The sequence below is a fragment of the Monodon monoceros genome, unplaced genomic scaffold (genome assembly GCF_005190385.1).
Source record: "Monodon monoceros isolate NGI ecotype Baffin Bay Population unplaced genomic scaffold, NGI_Narwhal_1 Super_Scaffold_19, whole genome shotgun sequence".
Taxonomy (NCBI): Eukaryota; Metazoa; Chordata; class Mammalia; order Artiodactyla; family Monodontidae; genus Monodon; species Monodon monoceros.
Window position 1 is genome coordinate 50,558,351 of NW_021703775.1, and position 17,749 is coordinate 50,576,099.

At 51.0% G+C, this 17,749-nt stretch overlaps 1 protein-coding gene and 1 long non-coding RNA gene across 3 annotated transcripts in view; one reads left to right on the forward strand and one right to left on the reverse strand.

The window, feature by feature from the left end:
• Positions 1–8,877: 8,877 nt before the first annotated feature.
• Positions 8,878–17,749, reverse strand: part of EPAS1 (endothelial PAS domain protein 1) — an 88,716-nt gene continuing 79,844 nt past the window's right edge. Inside the window, exons 10-16 of one of the 2 annotated variants that reach the window (XM_029231443.1) lie at positions 17,065–17,252; positions 16,422–16,532; positions 14,647–15,128; positions 13,647–13,773; positions 13,380–13,497; positions 12,964–13,137; positions 8,878–11,203 (exon numbers count right to left, since the gene is read on the reverse strand). In XM_029231443.1, coding sequence (XP_029087276.1) covers positions 11,052–11,203; positions 12,964–13,137; positions 13,380–13,497; positions 13,647–13,773; positions 14,647–15,128; positions 16,422–16,532; positions 17,065–17,252 — 1,352 coding nt within the window. In that variant the 3' untranslated portion in view covers positions 8,878–11,051. The remainder of the gene's footprint in view (positions 11,204–12,963; positions 13,138–13,379; positions 13,498–13,646; positions 13,774–14,646; positions 15,129–16,421; positions 16,533–17,064; positions 17,253–17,749) is intronic. The other variant, XM_029231444.1, reaches the window with a different exon arrangement.
• On the forward strand, positions 9,396–12,842 carry LOC114900376. The gene is made up of 3 exons (XR_003794837.1): positions 9,396–9,478; positions 11,395–11,455; positions 12,440–12,842. It is a non-coding gene; the product is annotated as an uncharacterized LOC114900376 (long non-coding RNA).

Consider the following 17,749-nt stretch of genomic DNA (forward strand, 5'->3'; position numbering starts at 1 on the left):
CAGCTATATGTATACATATACATATACGTATATGTATATAGGTCCCCTCCCTCTTGGACCTCCCTCCCCCCTTCCCCATCCCACCCATCTAGGTCATCACAGAGCACCAAGCTGATCTAGCATCTTATTTGTTTTCTATTTGTCCCACTTATCCTATGTTCATTTTTTCTATCCTTTTTTGTCTTCTTTTAGAATAATCTCATATTTTTTAAAGATTCCATTTCCCTGCTCTTTTAGCTTGTTAATTACACTTTATTTTACAACACACATCCTTGACTTATTAAAGTCTAATATAAATTAGTACATGTACTACTTCCTAGACAATGCAGAAACTAAAAGTCATTTTACTCCGTTTACCCTTTCCCACCTCTTGTACTGTTGCTTTCATATACATTAATTTCACATTTATTTAAAACCCCACAATATATTATCATTGTTATTGTTTTAACAGTCAGTATTCACTTAGATTTATTCATTTATCCTTTTCTTTGCTCTTTGTTTCTTCCTGTATTTCTTCGTTTTTATCTGGCATCATTTTTCAATTAGTTAAATTTAAAAAAAATAGTTTTAGGCTTACAGAAAAATTGCAAAGATAGCACAGAGAATTACCATTTGCCCTGCACCTGCTTCCCCCATTACTAACTTTCTTCTGCCCAGACAGGAGATAACACTTAAGGGGCAGTGCCAGTTTCCCTCTGCCCATCTTGGGTTCCATGGGGCCATCTATGTCTGATGGCCAGCCTTTATTTACACAAAGACCTGAACAAAGATGTGAAATTATGATTTTTCTTTATCTTTGCCAGATAGCCTTCCCTGGCATTATCCTGTAAATAGCTTTCTTGGGTGATCGGAGTAAAGATGTTATTTCCTGTTATACTGAGCAAGCAAATGCTGACACATCAGGAGAGGAGTGAGGTTTACTCTTGAGTATACTTGCATTGAGCTGAACTGTTTTTCTGAACCTACAGGCCTAGTTCTGTCCAGTGGGGCCACCCAGAAAAACCCTTCTCCAGATATTTGAAGGTGGTCCTTTGAGCTCCCCCAAATCTTTAGGATAAACTGTCCCAATTCTGCAGTCTATTGTAGTGCTATGCTGCAAGTCCCATCACCGTTTTCGTTGCCCTTCTTTGAACAAATTCCTGTTGATCTATGTCTGTATTAGAGTGTGGTGCTCAGAGAGGGACCGAATATATTGCCGTTGCTGCCTCCTCACGCTATTGTAGAACTATCAGCTCAGCAAGGTTGGTGCCTAACCCATGGGTCCTCGGTGAGTGGGGTGGTGGCATATACCCCCTCACCCCCCACCCCTCGGCAGAGGCCACCCTGGTCAGCACAGCTGCCACTCCACGTTTTAAGCTGCGGCAGGAGCAGATGCACAAGCCCCGGATTTCCCACACCGTCCCAGCCAACCTGCCCCAATCTGAGCCAGCTCTCTCGTCCAGATTTGAATCTTTAGTTGGAGTCCTGCCTTGGCCTTTAAGCAAGGCCCCCAAACGATGTCAATGTTCATGCTCAGCTGCCCTCGCCTCCACCAGGCTAATGAGGATGAGAAAACATCACTTTGTTTCAGGCCACTGGGTCCTCCAACCGCACTGTCTTCCTTTGTTCCTGCAAGTGCCGGGCCCACCCACAGGGTTTAAAAACCAAGGTCTCCACAGGCAGAAAGGGAGGGGGCCGCCCCCTGCACCCTCACACCTGCCTTAGAAAGCAACAAGCCCACCTTACGTTGAATGAGTGCATCCGTACGATGGTCCCTGGTGCTGCGGGAGATGAGGAGAGCCTAGCCACCTCCGCAGACATGGCGGAGAAGCTGTGTGCCTCCCTGCCCTGCCCCTGAGGCTACAGGAGGGGTCAGGCCCCAGCCTGCTGGCTTGAACCCCTGAGAGGCCCTCAGGAGGATACACCATCTCTCCCACTCTCTTCCCCTCAGTCACCTGTGGCAGACCAAGGCCTCCAGGCCACGTGTTACCACCAGGCCCTTGTCCTCAGACCTGCTCATCCATCCTTCTCTCCATCTCCCATCCCTCCCCACCCTGAGATCCTGCCATGCACTCTCTGGAGCTCGGTCTGACGTCAGCCACCTCCTAGGTCCCCTGTCTTCTCTGAACATGTCATCACTTTCCTCTTTAACTGGAGCCTGGCTCTCGGATGAGGGCCCCTGCCCCACCAACCCTCAGGAAGGGGCCGGATTCTCTCTCCTACAGGCAGGTGTCAGGCAGGGCCTGGAGGCAGAGGGCTTCTCCTAGCTTCGCCATGCTGCTTCCAAACCCCTTCTCCTCCCTTTTCCCTCCCGCTCATGGCACTGGACTTTTGCTTAGCCTCACGGCTCTCAACCTCAGCTTCCAGTGATTTCAATTCTCAGCTTATGTCTCTCCTTCACCTTTATGCTCCGTGTCACCGTAACATCCACCTTATAGCCCTGACAGCATCCTGTCTACCCTACTTCCTCAAACTTTCCCCTCAGTGTTATTTTAGCTGCCTGTGAAATCTCAAATTTTGCTTTTATTTTTAAAAAAGAAATTTACATACAGTAAGATTCTTTTTCTGATGTGCAGTTCTGTGATTTTTGCCCATGTGTGAATTCTCATAACCACCACTACAGACAGGATATAGAACAATTCCGATATTCCAAAGATTCCCTCTGTTCTCCTTTTATATTCAAACTCCCCTAGGCCCTGGCAAGAAATGACCTGTTCTCTGTTCCTATATTTTTTGCCTTTTCCAGAATGTCATATAAATGGAATTACATAGAATGAACCTTTTGATACTGGCTTCTTTCACTCAACACAATACCTTTGCAATTCATCCATGTTGCCGCTCGAATCATATTTGTTAACGTTCATTGCTGAGTGGTATTCCATCATATCAGTGAGATACAGGGTTGGTTTTTTTTTAAAATCCATACCTCCGCTGAAGGACATTCAGGTTGTTTCCAGTTCTTGGTGATTAGAAATAACGCTGCTATAAATATCGGTGGGCAGATTTTGTGTGAATTAAAAAATTTCCCTTTTTTAAGATAAATACCTAGAAGTAGTATTGCTGGGTCATATGTAAGTATAAATAAACGGCCATAGGGTGTCCGTGTTTCACATGTGGGGAGACAGGCAGAGAGAGGTGAGGCGGCCTGCCCTGGGCTAGTGCAGGGTTCAAGCTTAGCAGGGCAACCAACCCATTTCCCCCTCTCCGGACCCAGCTCTCTCTTGCCGCCCACCTGGGTGCGGGCTGGGACGGGGGAGGGACACAGGGTGAAGGCGCTCACCTGGGGACAGGACTGGCCATAAGGTGGGCCCCCGGTGCATCAGGTACAGCATGCGGTGGGGCTGGCGCTCCTTGAAGGGCAGCTTCCCGGTCACCATGGTGTAGAGGATGACACCTCTGGGGGCGTGGGCTTCCCAGGGCGTGCCCCCTCCCCACCCCGCCACTCCCCTCCCCTCCCTAGGGGTCCTGGAGCCCGTGAGGTGGTGCTCACAGGCTCCAGGGTCAGCCTGGTCCCCCTGTACTTCTTGCTCGTGAGGACCTCCAGGGCTGTGTAGGCCACAGAGCCGCAGAAAAAAAAAAAAAAGCTTCCCCTCCTCTGACAATGACTGCATGGTTCCCTCTTTCTACACCTCACTCTGACCCATCTTTGACCTCATTAAGACCTCTAATTCACTGAACCTACCTTTTCTTCATTGGCCATCAACCTTTTCATATTTTTTCTTTCCTTCTCACACAGTTTCGTTTTCATGGTCCGTCATAATAGTCATTCTCTTAGAAACATTCCTCTCTGCCGTCACAAAAGAAACATTTCCTAATATAGCTCAGCTTCAAAAAAATTTTCCCCTAAAAAATCAGTAACTTTACAGTGGAAAAACCTGAGAGACACTCCCTCAGCCAAGTGATAAACATCAACAGTGATAAGTCACATTGATAGTATGCACCCTTGATATGAGGTGATGACAGTGGCACTTTACCTCTGGTCTTCCTCCCCCAAACCCATAACCTCTGTCTAAGAAAACCATCAGAGAAATCCAAATTGAAGGATGCTGTTCTGTAAGAATATCCGACCAGCACTCCTCAAAACTGTCAAAGTCATCAACAACACAGAAGGTGCGAATAACTATTATGATGGACTATGAAAACTGTCACCGTTTAGGGAAGCCTAAGGAGACACGACAATTAGATGTAATGTGGTCTCTTGGATAGGATCCTGGAACAGAAAAAAAGATGTTAGGTAAAAACTAAAGAAGCCTGAATAAAGTACAGACTCTAGATAATAAAAGCATACCAATATTGGTTCCTTAGTTGTGACATACGTGCCACAGTTAAGTTAGCAATAGAGGGAGCTCAGTACAGGAACTCTAATATTTTTGCAACTTTTCTGTAGATCTATAATTATTCTAAAATAAAAGTTCATTAAATGTTTTTTAAAAAAACTTCCCCGACCCCTTCCTCCAGCTCTACTCCATTTCCCTGCTTCCCTTCATGGGGAAACTTTTTTTTAAAATTTATTTTATTGAAGTATAGTTGATTTACAATGTTGTGTTAATTTCTGCTGTACAGCAAAGTGATTCAGTTATACATATATATAATTCTTTTTCATATTCTTTTCCATTATGGTTTATCATAGGATATTGAATATAGTTTTCTGTGCTGGACAGTAGGTCCTTGTTGCTTATCTATTTTATGTATAGTAGTGTGTATCTGTTAATCCCATACTCCTAATTTATTCCTCCCCTCCTTTCCCCTTTGGTAACCATAAATTTGTTTTCTATATCTGTGAATCTGTTTCTGTTTCATAAATAAGTTCATTTATATATTTTTTAGATTCCACATATAAGTGATATCATATAATATTTGTCTTTCTCTGTCTGACTTACTTCACTTAGTATGATAATCTCTAGGTCCATCCATGTTGCTGCAAATGGCATCATTTCATTCTTTTCACAGGGAAACTTCTTGAAGAAGCTGTGTGTTGCTGTGGTCTCTGTGCCTTCACCCCAGCCTGCTCATGCCTCAATCCACTCCCATCACACCTTCGTCCTTAGCTCTCCACCACCACCTCTCTAGTCAAGGTCAATGATGATCTCCATGTTGCCAAACCCCAGAGCCATTATTTCCTCCTCACTTTACCTGGCCTTTCAGTCTAGTGTGTGATCCAGTTAACTATTCCTACTTCTTTTTTTTTTTTTTTTTTTTTTTGCGGTACGTGGGCCTCTCACTGTTGTAGCCTCTCCCGTTGCGGAGCACAGGCTCCGGACGCGCAGGCTCAGCGGCCATGGCTCACGGGCCCAGCCGCTCCGCAGCATGTGGGATCTTCCCGGATCGGGGCACGAACCCGCGTCCCCTGCAGGCGGACTCCCAACCACTGCGCCACCAGGGAAGCCCAACTATTCCTACTTCTTAAAACATCCTCCTCTCTTGGCTTCTGGGATACTGAAATCCTGGGGTTTTTTTCCTACCTGTTGCTGTTCCCACCAGCCTCTTTGCTGGCTCCTCCTCTCTCTGACTTCTACCAGCGCTGCCATGGCCCAGGGCTCTATCTTAGGGCTCTACTGTTTGTCTATGCTCTTACCTCCTAGGTATAGTTCATCCAATCTCAGGGATTTAAGTACAGTTTACCTACTGTCAATCCCCAAGTTAATATCTCCAGCCTTGACCCTATGAGGTGGGCACTCTTATCATGGTCCTTTCACAGGAAAGCAGACACGGGCTATCAGACATGAAGGGACTTCCCCAAGGTTACACAACTAGAAGCAGCAGAGCCAGGATTTGAACCCTGGTCTGTCTGACTCCAGGCCTGAGCTGTGAGTGGCCAGGCTGCCCCGCTGCCCTCTCCTTCCATCCCAGCTCCTGACCCCACCTGATCCCCAGGGTCTTCTGCACGTGCTGCTCATTCTGGCCCGCGCCTTTGTCCCCCTCGTCCATCCACATCTAGAATAACCCTGCCCCACACCGCCTCCCTCTGCATCTTCTTCCATCCCATGGCTGGTTGGGAGGATTTTCCACCCCTGAGGCCCAGGTTGATCCGTCCTGGCCTCCTCTGAACTTCCCCAGGACCTGGGGTCCACCCTAAAACAACTGAGGGCTCATTTGTATCTATAAGGTTCCCGCTTTCTGAACCCAAGATGGGGCTCCTTGGCCCAAGTACAAGCACACCTGGGTGACATTGAAACACGATATCTGTAACTGGGACTGCCTGGGAAAATGTGGGCTGTGGGCCTCCAACACTATACACCAGCTTGTACGGGCGTCTTGAGTTATCCAGTGTGGTTTTTATTTGAGAAGTACTTCAAAACCCTTTTCTCCTGGGGCCTGGGAGGCCAAGGAAGAATCAGTCTAGAAGTGAAGGGGTTGGTTTAGTTTTCACCGAGGTCACAGAGAGGCCAAGCAGTTCCCACGGGGGCCACTGAATTCAAAGGAATATTTTGAAGAAATGGGGTGACGCTGTGATCTGATCATTTTAGAAGAACTGAAAGTGCCCTGAGGGAAGAGACAAGGCCCAGGCCTGTGAGGTGGTGGTGGGAAGGGCCGTGTGTGGGAAGGGCCTGTGCACTGGCTGAGAAATCAAGACCTGATGTCATGGGCCAAGGACGTGGCCCCTTTCACTTATGGTGAGTTCAGCCTCAGTCCCCGTGATGCTGGCCTGGGTTCTGCTCCCAGCCCTGCCACTTTGTCTCCCTGGGCGTCAGTATTCTCATCTCTAGAATTAAGAGGTTGAAAAAATAAATGACGGGGTTGGGCTATGTCATTTCCAGGTCCTTTTCAGCATCTTGAGTCCATCTGGGAAAATACATCCAGTACTGTCTTACTGGGGACACTCCTGACTCGAGAGAAGAGCCCAGATAACCTGGTCACTCTTATGCAGGCCTCCCGATAAAAGTTTTTTCACGTAAAGCAGAGGATACGCAGGGGCCAGGAGAGCAGGGCTGTAGGTGGTTGAATCTTGTATGTTATGAAGAAAATGGTTCTGCATCGTATCTCCAGGAAAACCCACAGTTCACGCCCCTGCCCAATTTGAAATGTTCATCAGAGCCCATGCTTCAGGAGCGGGTAAATCTTGCCCTACATGGATCAGAGGGAACTCCACCAGGTGGGGCTGTCTCCTTTCTCAGCTCTGGGTCTGAGTGTCCCCACCCCCCGCAAAAAACAGTCTTCTCATCTGGAGTCTGCCAAGCAAAGCAAGCTCTGGGAAGGTGCCACGTCCCACCAAGGTTTGCCCACCTGGAGGAGAACGTATCCAGAGTCAGGAGGAACCCCAATGGCTGATCTATTGCTAATTCTACACTGGCCGCTGCCCCTGCACACCTGGCCATGCAGGCGTATACCTACTCCCAAGCCACCTGCATTTTATAAAAATTATTTTTTTAATTGAAGTATAGTTGATTTACAGTTGTTAGTTCCAGGTGTACGGCAGAGTGGCCACCTGCATTTTGGAAAGTGAAATCTGAAATGAGGAGCTTTTAAATCAGTCTTCACTCGATTGCTAGAGAAAAAACATAAAGGAAGCAGGGTGACTTGGGTGGGGCCCATGTCTTGTGCTTGAGTGCTTTGGAGGGGCTGAGTTCCTCTAATCCATCAGGGACAGTGGCCTCAGTGTCCCCCACCCCCACCCCAGCTTGCTGCACTTAGAAGCAAGAGGAGCTTGGAGCTGCCCTGCACCCCCAAGGGCTGGAGGACATGATCACAGCCTTCAGGTGGTTGTGCAATGGCCTCGCCTAAGGACACCTCATAGACCCACAGCCCACTTAAATTGTTGGGGGGTCAGGATAGCACCCACCCAGGTCTGAGTCCTGAGCTTGCCAATGCTTTGGGGCAACTCTGCTCCTGAAGGACGAGCTAAAATATGTCATTCATGGAAGAGCTTCAGAAAAAGAAGAGATGATGTTTTCAGGAAGTCCGAGATGGCGGGCAGAGCCCAGAAAATCCAATCTGAAGATCCAGGCAGTTGGGAAGAGAAGAGATGAGTAAGCACAGAACCAGAGGGAGGTCTACAGGTTCAAGAAGTAACGACAGGAATGGTCTATTTGGAAATGAAAACAGAGCCCTGCCATGAACTCTACCTCCCAGCAGGCACGGTCGGTGTGAGAGGAGAAAGCACAGCCCACACTATGTTTACATTTCTTTCTTCTGTTAGCAGGGTGTGACTTGCCTGAGCCACTTAATATGACCCTCAGTTTCATCTGTGAAATGGGTGCTCATGGATTGCTCAGCCCGAGGATCGAGTGAGCTAACAAGGTAAGTGTGAAACCACACCACGTGGACTGAACTCTTAGGGGAACTATAAGTGTGTGACCCGGGAACGCTGATTCTAGGACTGACCATTTTGAGCAGAGGCCACTGCTGGGTCCCTCCCCCCATCCCACCATGGAGATGGCGCCTCTTTCCAAGCAGGCCATGACTTGGAAAAGTAAAATTTGAATTAGGGAACCCATCACGCCCCTGTCCAGTTGGGGCTATTGCCGGGCTCTGTCTCCGTCTGAGGTTATCCTGGCCCTTCCCGTGCACATTCTAGCTGGGAGGGCCCGCGTGAGCCCTGCTGCCTCCAAACTGAGGTCTCCTCTGAGCCCCAGAGCTCAGGCGGCTCCTTTCCCCCGAGAGCCTTCATCCAAAGTGCGGCGTGTGAATACATGTAGGCAGCGGAGTTTTCAGGCTGCTTCCTATAATTTTCTGAAGACAGGAACCCTGACTTCTTTCCTCGGGTCCCTCACAGAACATAGAAAAAGAGGCCTGCAGAAATACGGACCATGCATATTTGGTCCATGGACCAAATATGGACCATGGCTTCCTGGTCTTAGTTGCCGAGTTTTAACATTAGCCTTTTCTTCCTTTCTCCAGATTCCTATCAATCAGCTGGCCTCAGTCGTCTCACAAAGATCAGTGCCCATGTTCGTTTTCTATAAACTGTTTAATAAATAAATACTTCACTTTACATCAGTGTAGCCCATGATAAACCCACAGGAAACAAGAGCCACCAGCAGTGGTAGGATCAGAATACTTTAATAAGATAGCAGAGTGTCAAAATACATTTCCTTATAAAGTTAAGCTCCTGTATAGTAATAATGTTGTCAGTAGGAATTTGACATTTATAATAATGTTCACGAAATCATTATGTTGATAGATAAAGTTAATATGAAGTTTGGAATAGTTTTCAGAGTGTTTTAGTAAAACGGCAAGGGTAAAATGCCCTTCACGCTGAGGCAAACACACAGAGAAAATCAAACACCAGCGCTTACATGTCAGTAACCCTTCAAGTTCTGCCGCCTGCCGTACGTGAGGCAGGGCTGTGGTGCTCAAGTAACATTTTTGGCAACACAGTGACTAGGTAATTTTTCTTTTGAGATTTAGTTTGGGGCAGTAAGTCCATCCAGCCTTACCAAATTCTTGGCTTGCCCTGTTTTGCTTTGTGTGTTTCTAGAAACTTCTTCATTGTACCCATGACGGAAAAGTTTCACGTGATTGCTATTTCGAAAACAAATGGCATCGTCCCTCTTACCTGGTGAGTTACAAGACGCTCTGAGAACACTGTTTTCAGTGCTTCCTACCTATACACGTCACTTCTGGGGACAGACAGACCTCAAGGAGGGCCAGGGGCTGTCCCTGGAGGTCTGCCTGCTGCACCTCGGCCGTGTAGGGCGAGCTGATGGCGTGGCTGAGGAAGGGGCATGAGATGCGGCTGGTCAGGACCAGGAGCCCCCCTGTGTGCCCCCCTCAGTCCAGCTCCACGGGCTCCAAGGTGGTGAGCTGGGAGGATGTGGACTGGGTCCCTATACCATTTCCAAATCCTCACTTTCTTTCATGAATTCCCATCTAAACCATCTCATGGTAGTTCTAGAAATATCCAAGTGTGCCCCATGAAAGACCATTAGAGTCACATAGCTCAGTGCACTTGAAGGGCTGGCAATGAAACCTGAAGAAGAGTTTAAAGCGCTTCCCCTCCCTTAGATTTGTCCCTAGCCTCCACCCCTGACGTGCCATCAGACCCTCTTGGCAGTAATAATAATACATACATACATACATAATACATACAGAACATGAGGAGAAGACAGCTGGCAATGCTCCCACATAATGATTCCACTTTCTGGATTGTGTGTCACGCCTATGGCATGTCCCGAAAGCAAAAAGGCAACAGAGAGGGAGACCTTGAGCAGGGTTAGTACAGGCCCGTGGAGTTCTGTACAATTCTGCAGTGTCAGCAACACCATGAAAAAGGAGACTAACAGCTTAAAAAAGATCTTAAAGTGATTTTGTGAGCAGGATTCCATTTCCGTTTCTAAGTTTTTAGATATTATAAAGTACCCATATATATGATAAACACTTAACCCAGATATAAATTTTCTTTTTAAAAAACTCAGTTATGTTTTTGAATAATAATTTAAAAAACTCCACCAAATGCAGGGGAAAAACACCAGTTTAGGAAAAGCCATACTGTGTAACTTTCACAGATAACCACATACAATGGAGTTCACCCTTCACATTTTTTTTTCCCCCAAAAAATCGTATCAAAATTAGAGCAAAGAGTTGGCTTAAAAAAAAAAAAAAAGACTGAAATTTACAATACAGTGATTAGTTTTACAAAAGAAAGGAGGAGGGCTGAGAGATAGAGGCCACAAATCAAGCTGAGAGAGCAAAATTATTTTGTTTCTCTTTGGCAACAACAACAAAATCCTTTTAGTTAAATGAAGCCAAAGCTTTCCCTAAAGGAGAACAAACATACACCAAACTTGTTAGTATGAATATTATTGTGTGTGTGAGAGAGAGAGACCCGTGAATAATATAAATTAGAAGTAATTGAAGTTGGGGAAAGAACAATCTTATAAAATTTAAGAACATTTCCATTGACAGAACAAAACATAGCAGGTAAAACAATTGTATTTTAAAAATATGAATAATAAAGTGAGCATCTTCAGAAAAAGGCCACTACTTGGTGACCTGGGCAAGTTTGCCAGGTAAGTATATCTTGTAAAAAGTGTGTTGGTGTTAGAAATATCTAGTTGCAAAAAAACAGACGGAGACCGTGAAGCTGGTGGGACGGCATGGGAAGGGGGTGCCTGTCAGTGGGTGGCCCTGGTTCAGGTGGCCTGGTCCAGGGCTCTGAGGAGGTCCCCTCCTTGGAGGAGCGTGGAGCTTCCTGGGACAGGAACGTTCACCTCACAGTCATATCTGGTCAATTCCGGCAGCAAGTAGGGCTCAAACGAGGGTCCGAGCAGCCGGCTTGTCATGCCTGAAAGAAGAGTTAGTGCCCTTATTTTCAAAACCCTAAATCAAACATTTGGAAAAGGGTCTATTCCATAAGAGGCCAGCATGGATGAGACGTGTTGGGAGAGCAAGGGGCATTTCCAGTTTTCGTGACTCGGGGGCAGAGGGGGGGCAGCCCTCATTTCACTTTCTTCAATGTTGTCTGTCTTTCCCTAGTGACCCAGCCCATGCAGAGAGCAGGGACCCAGCAGAAAGCATGTCGTCTCCATCCCATCAGGTGAGAGGGGCTGAGACCCCGGCGGGGAGACTGTGCAGTGCAGACAGAGCAGGGAATGTTCGGGGGACAGGGAGGTTGGATGGAAGGAGAGCCCACGAAGGCCTCCTGGCCTGGGAGGTGGAGGTGTGAGCCAGTGCCTGGGCAAGGCTCGGGGCTGCCAACTGACCCATGCCCACTGTGTACTGGCAGCCAGAAGAAAGGCCGAACAGAGAGAGGGAGCTCTGAACCAGCTGGTGCCCGCACGCACTTGCACACACACATTTACATGCACGTACACAAAATGTACACACATGCATATATAGGTGTGCGCGCACACACACACAGGTCCTTCAAGGGCCTGACTTCCAGTTTCAGGATCCCCACCCTTGGCAGCCCCTCTTTCTCTCGTGCTGAGGAGGAAGAGAAGGGGAGACTCCCAGCACCCAAAACCCCACTTCCTGGGAAGAGCAGGCCCGGGTTCCTGGAGGCGGCTCCGGAAGCCCTTCATCGGCCCCAGTAACGCGAGGTGCCTGCTCTCCCTTCCCCTGGCTTAGCTGCAGCACATCATCCCCGGCCCCCCTCCCAGCTCCCCCACTCAACCTCGCTCCCTCGTGGACGGGGCGGGTCTCACGCCTCTCTGCAGCACCACAATAGCAACGGATACTTGCTCACCAGCCCTTTCTAATCCCCCCTTCTTTTACCCTAAGAAACGACCTGAGTTTAAAAAAGAATATTATTTTTCCCCTTAAAAGGATGAGTTTCCACTCAAGGAAACTACTTGGTGCACAGCAGGGATGATAATGCTGGCTCCCACTTACTGCAAACACATCCACGAACTCTACACTTTGCATGCAAGCCTCTGATTTAAATGTGTGGCCTGCTCCGCCCTCCAGCTGGTAACGAGCAGAATTTTTAGCCCAGGCCTGTCTTGTGACTCTAAAGCTCTGAAGCACGGAGCAGCAGTTTGCCCCAAACCATATTGCTGAGGAAATTTCTCTTTTTTAGGGCAGGGGTCCAACATGTTTCACCCAAACTACGTTCATGTTTAAATAGCAACCCTTCCGTGACATCTACATTTCACAAGACGGTTAACAGACTAAGGTGGCCAGTCCTCCCAGAAAGCAAGGTCCAGTAGGGTGAGTCTTCCCAGACCAGCCTGGCCCCCCTCCCAGCAGCACGTCCTCAGCTCAGCTCCTGCCTGAGCTCAGAGTGATGCCCCCGGTAGGCGGTAATGTGAAGAACTGAGCAAAAGGCAGGCATAGGCTCGGGGGCTCTTAAGGTGGAAGAGCCCCGGGTGTCACCTGGTTAGTGGAGGGTTCCTTCTCGAGCCCTGTGGACACGTGGCCTTCCAGCCCCTGCTGCAGTACTTGGGGGGAAAAGAGGGCTCGCCCTTCTCAAGGCAGCTGCCTTTCAGGAGCAGGTTCATCCTGGTGCCGAGCTGAGAACCACTGCCTTGTCCGTCCCCTGGCCCACACCCTCCCAAACCCAGCAGGCCCTGGAACAGTGCCCCCATTCCTGAGCGCACCCACCTGACACCTTGTGAGCCGCTGCTAGGCTGTAGTCCTGGTACTGGGGGGTGTAACAATGCGGGGGGAACCCACTCTTGGCGGGCTCCCTGGGGCTCACGGCAGACGGCAGCTGTGGCGGTGTTAAGTGTCTCAGGGGCTGGCTCCCGCCTCTCATGGGATTTCGGATGAACTCATCTGAAAGGCCAATGTCAGACAGTGAGGGGAGAGACCATGACGCCCCCAACGTCCCTCTTTCCTTCACACAAGAAGCCCAGAGATTTCTGACGGCGGCATCCGGGCCAGAGTGGAAAGGGGGGGGCGGAGCCATCCTCCTGTCCTAGCAAGGCTCGGAGGGGCAGGCAGGGAGGGAGTGGGGAGCCCCTCCACCGGCACAACGCCTTCCCCCAGCGCCCCAGGAGGCCCAGGCCTGTGCTCACCACTGGGGACGTTTGCGCTCGGCAGCTTGTCCAGCATCAGAGGGCAGTTCCCACTGCCCCTGAGACTCTTCATCCTTTTCCACATCAAATGTGAAGTGCTGCTGCCTGGTGGATCCCCCTGGGTGTGGAAGTGCAGAGGTTGAGGGGAGAGGCCAGAGACCCAGGTCCTCAAGCTGCGTCAGGCTGAGGTGGGCAGTGCTCCGCACCAGCCTGGCTCTCTGTGCTCAGCCCCCGCTCCCAGCCGGCCTCCCCAAGGGCGGCGCTCACCCCACTCATGTCTTGGAAGGCTTGCTCCTCGTACTCCAGCTGTCGCTTCAGCTTCAGCTTGTTGGAGAGGGCGACCATGGCCGGGCTCATCACATCTGGGCCCTGAGGCCCGAAGCCCTTTGCAGACCTGCCAGGCCCAAGAGATGGGCGTGAGGGAGTCTGGAGCCCCACACACCCAGGGCCCTCCCAGAACGAACACTCATGGCCGTGGTGGCTCCAAGACCCCAATGGCAGAGTCCTGGAGGAGGGGCAGTGGGCCTCAGGCCCGGGCTCTCCTTCCTTCCACAGTGCCCTCTACCTGGTGAGACGTTCAGGGCACCTGCACCTCCCTCCACACGTGCCCGCCCGTACCCGGGCAGCCTCCAGTCCTGGTTTGTGGCCGCCCAGCTCCGTGACGGCAGTCTTTGGGAGGGCTGCTGCTGCCCCATCGCCCCTGCCCTGCCTGGACCGCCCCCCACCGAGAACCAGGGAGGGGGCTCTGTAGAAGGCAAGGGCCCTGGGAGCTTGAGGTGAGTTCCCAGTGGGTGGAAGGGACTTGTGGGGGGACACGGGGAGGGTGTGCTGGACCCCGGCAGCTGAAGGCAGGGGGAAGGCACGGGCATCCTTTTGCTTTTCTCAACCAGGCTTCCACGGCCGAGCCAAGGAACCATCCCTCCGTGTTGTGCGTGTGGGTATTGTGCGGCTCAGCTCACGAGCTCTGCATAAAACAAGGCGCTCTGAGGGGTGGTCCAGAGAGCCACTGGTGCTCAGGGCCCTGGCCGCAGGTCCCTCGTGGTGTCCTCCAGCCCAGATAAAACGTGTCCCACTCGAGGCCTCACGTACCTAGGGGCGAGTCCCCTAAAGCCCGAGTTCTCAGAGTTCTGAGAAGGGCTGAGTGGAGCATCAGACCCCTGTGGAGTGGGAATTGGTGATGGGGCAGGGGGCCTTTCGGGGCACCAGGCTGTCCCCTCCCTGTACAGCACAGCCTTCGCTGAAGCAGCCAAGGGTCTCTGCCACTTACCTCTTCTTGAACACGGAGAGATGGGGTGCAGTGACGGGGGGCCCCAAGGGCGAGGCCCCCAAGGACTCCACGTGATCTTCGCCGGGCCACTTCGTGGGCCCCACGTGTAAGGGCGGATCAGGGGGCCACTGTGTGTTGGATCTGCCCCCCATGGAGGAGAGAGGGGTGCAGGTCTGGCCACAGCACTGTGGCAGGGATACCTTGCTCCCACCGTCAAAGAAGATGAAGGACACAGGCCGCTGCTCGGGCTCTATCTTCTTGCTTTCCAGCTGATACTTGTCCAGGAGGAAGGGGCTGTGAGAGGCCATCGGGGCCAGTGGCTGGAAGATGTTCGACATGGTACTGAAGGAGTGCTGGGGGGTGGACTGGGGTGTCTCCGGCAAGAGGCTCTCCTCGGGGCAGATGGGACTGAGCTGGAAGTCCTCCCCATCCATGGGGATGTAGGGTGCCAGGGTCTCCAGGTCCAGTTCATTGAAGTCCGTCTGAGGGGAGACAGACCACAGGCAAAGGAGCTGAGCAGCTGGCGCTGCCTCAGGGATACTGTTCCAACTTAGCCCCTCGTCCTCCCCTCCCGCAGCTTCCCGTGCATTTTCTCCCTTGGTCAGCCTGTGCCACCAATCCCCAGTCATTTGAGTCTCCACTCAGGCATCCTTCCACACACCCCCTGGTGCCACCACCTCCATCCAGCCCAAAATGCTCTCCTGTCTCCCAGTCCGAGCCCAGCCTTCACTCCCACACGCTGGGCAGGCACCACCTCTTCCACGAAGCCATCCCAGGGGGGGCCAAGGGCAGCTTTGTCTTCATCACCTCACGTGCCCAGGGTGTATCGGTGGACTGCTCATAGGGTAACCATGGCCCAGTGCTACCTGTGGGACCTTCACTCTGATCAACAGGGCCTCAGACGTGGACCCGCAGGTTCCCACTACCATGATGGGCACCGTAGGGAATCCTCACAAGCAGACGCAGAAAAATAAATGTTTCGGCCTCACTGGGAGGAGGTAGCTGACTACAGCCACCTGGAATGGTTAAGAGCAGCAGCAGACGGGTAACAGATAACCAAATACTAAGTAGTGAATCTCACAGGAGTTCAGAGAAGAACGTGCAGGGGAGAAATAGGGAAAGCTTTGCAGAACAAAGATACAAACTGAGGAGGCAAGGCAGAAATCTGGGTGAATAAATGGGGATGAGTGATTTTCCTTTGGGTTTTGTGACCCACATACCCATCTACCCACACCCTAGCCTGTTTACACGGGTTCTACAAGACGTTTGGCCTTATGTAATAAGTTTCTGAAAAGTTACGTGTAAACAAAAATTTGTCCGATGTCATTTTAAAATGCATTTAAAGTAAGTTACTTCAAAGAATCCTAAAATGGAAATGTTTGTAAAGGGAATAATTGTTCCCTATGCTTACAGAAGTCGTATACATCGGGGTATGCTTTTTAAATGCAGGGATCCTTAAAGAAAGGTTCAGTTGTAGTTTTCGTTTTCGTGAGCATTAAGAAATATCCAAGTTAGGAGGACATAAATATTTCGAGAGTTAAAAGTAGAAGAACTGGATTTGACACGGGTAAAGCAGAGGGCAGAAGTGAGAGAAGCAGACGACCACAGGCTCCGTTTCCCTGCACCCTCACCCAGTTAAGGGACTGGGGCCTGGGCCAAGCATTCCCGCTAGTCTTTGCAACAAAGGGCTGAGGCTGCAAGAAGAGACTTCAGCCTTCACCACCGGCAGCTGGTAGGCCTGGCCCGCCACTCCAATCTTCCCCACGGCCACCTACCTGGGTGCTGCACTGGTCTTTCGCCTCTGTATCCATGGCAAAGAGCTTTTCGATTGCTTCAATCTTCAGATCGTCATCCAGAGATGTGTAATAGTCGCCGGGGCTGCTGGGCTGGGGGGCCAGGAAGGAAGGTGACCAAGTCAAGGCTATGGCACTGGCTTCCCCAGAAGGCCAAGGTAGAAGGAGAAATATGTTTCTGGACCCACAGATTCAACTCTATTCCACGGAATAAGAATTTGTAAAGAAGCCACACCCTAGGAGCTGTGTGAGCCTCTCTGAGTTCGGTCTCCTCGTCATAAAATGAGGCTGTCTTGAACAGCAAACAGGATAGAGGCATGGCTGGCCGGGCTCCGCAAACTGTGTGGCTCTGTGCCCCCAGCAGGATGGTTACTGCGCTCGGGGCTCACAGCTGTGTGCCACTTGGCCCCTGTCTTCAAGGACCTGATCACATAGATGGGGGTGGGTGGGTACTGAGAGCAAGCGCACAGCTCTAATGCGTGGCAAGTAAGTATCACAGCCCCCCCAGGGGGCTCCTGAGTAGGAGGAGGGCAGGACTTGGGTCTGGCCTGTCCACTCGGCCATCCGGCAGCAGCCAGAGGAGGAGCCCACCCTCTCCACGGCCTCAACCCCAGGGGGCGCTCACCGTGGAGCAGCTACTGCTGGCGGCACTGGGGGTGGTGCTCCCCGGGGCGGCTGCCTGGGGCACGGTGAAGGCGGGCAGGCTCCCGGCCTCAGTGTGGGCGCCGTGGCTCCTGGGCTCTCCGGCCCACTGCTGGCCTGGTGGCAGGATGGCCTTGCCATAGGCTGAGGACTCCTCAAAGTTCTGGCTCCCTGTGGAGACAAGGGCCTGGCTTGGTTCGCACCCCTGACTGCTGGCCTCACCCCAGGGCAGAAGAAGCACGAAGGATGCACAAGTGATCCTAAAGGGGCGTGCAGCGTGCCTGGGGCTCGGCCCGCCGTGTGCTGAGGCTTCGCTGGGACAAAGGGGCCTTCAACTGGGGCTGGGGTTCAACGTACAGACTCCCTTTAATGGGAACACCCTGCTGAAGCCTTTAATTTTCAAAGACTAAATGTATTAGGAGCCACTCTTCCCTGAAGGGCAATCCAGAACGTAGAGGAGGAGGTTATGAAAACTGGGCAATTTGCCTCATTACTGCCACGAAACTGGGAAGCTGCGTGACTCCTTTTCCCAGGGCTGCTCTCTGTGATTCGCTGAGATCACCGTTCCCCGGTGGCCTCTCACAACACACCTAACGGGGCTGAGCCAGTCCAGAGCAAGCACAGGGAGGTGTAGCTGTTCCTTGAGCGGCCACAGCAAGGCTGGGGGG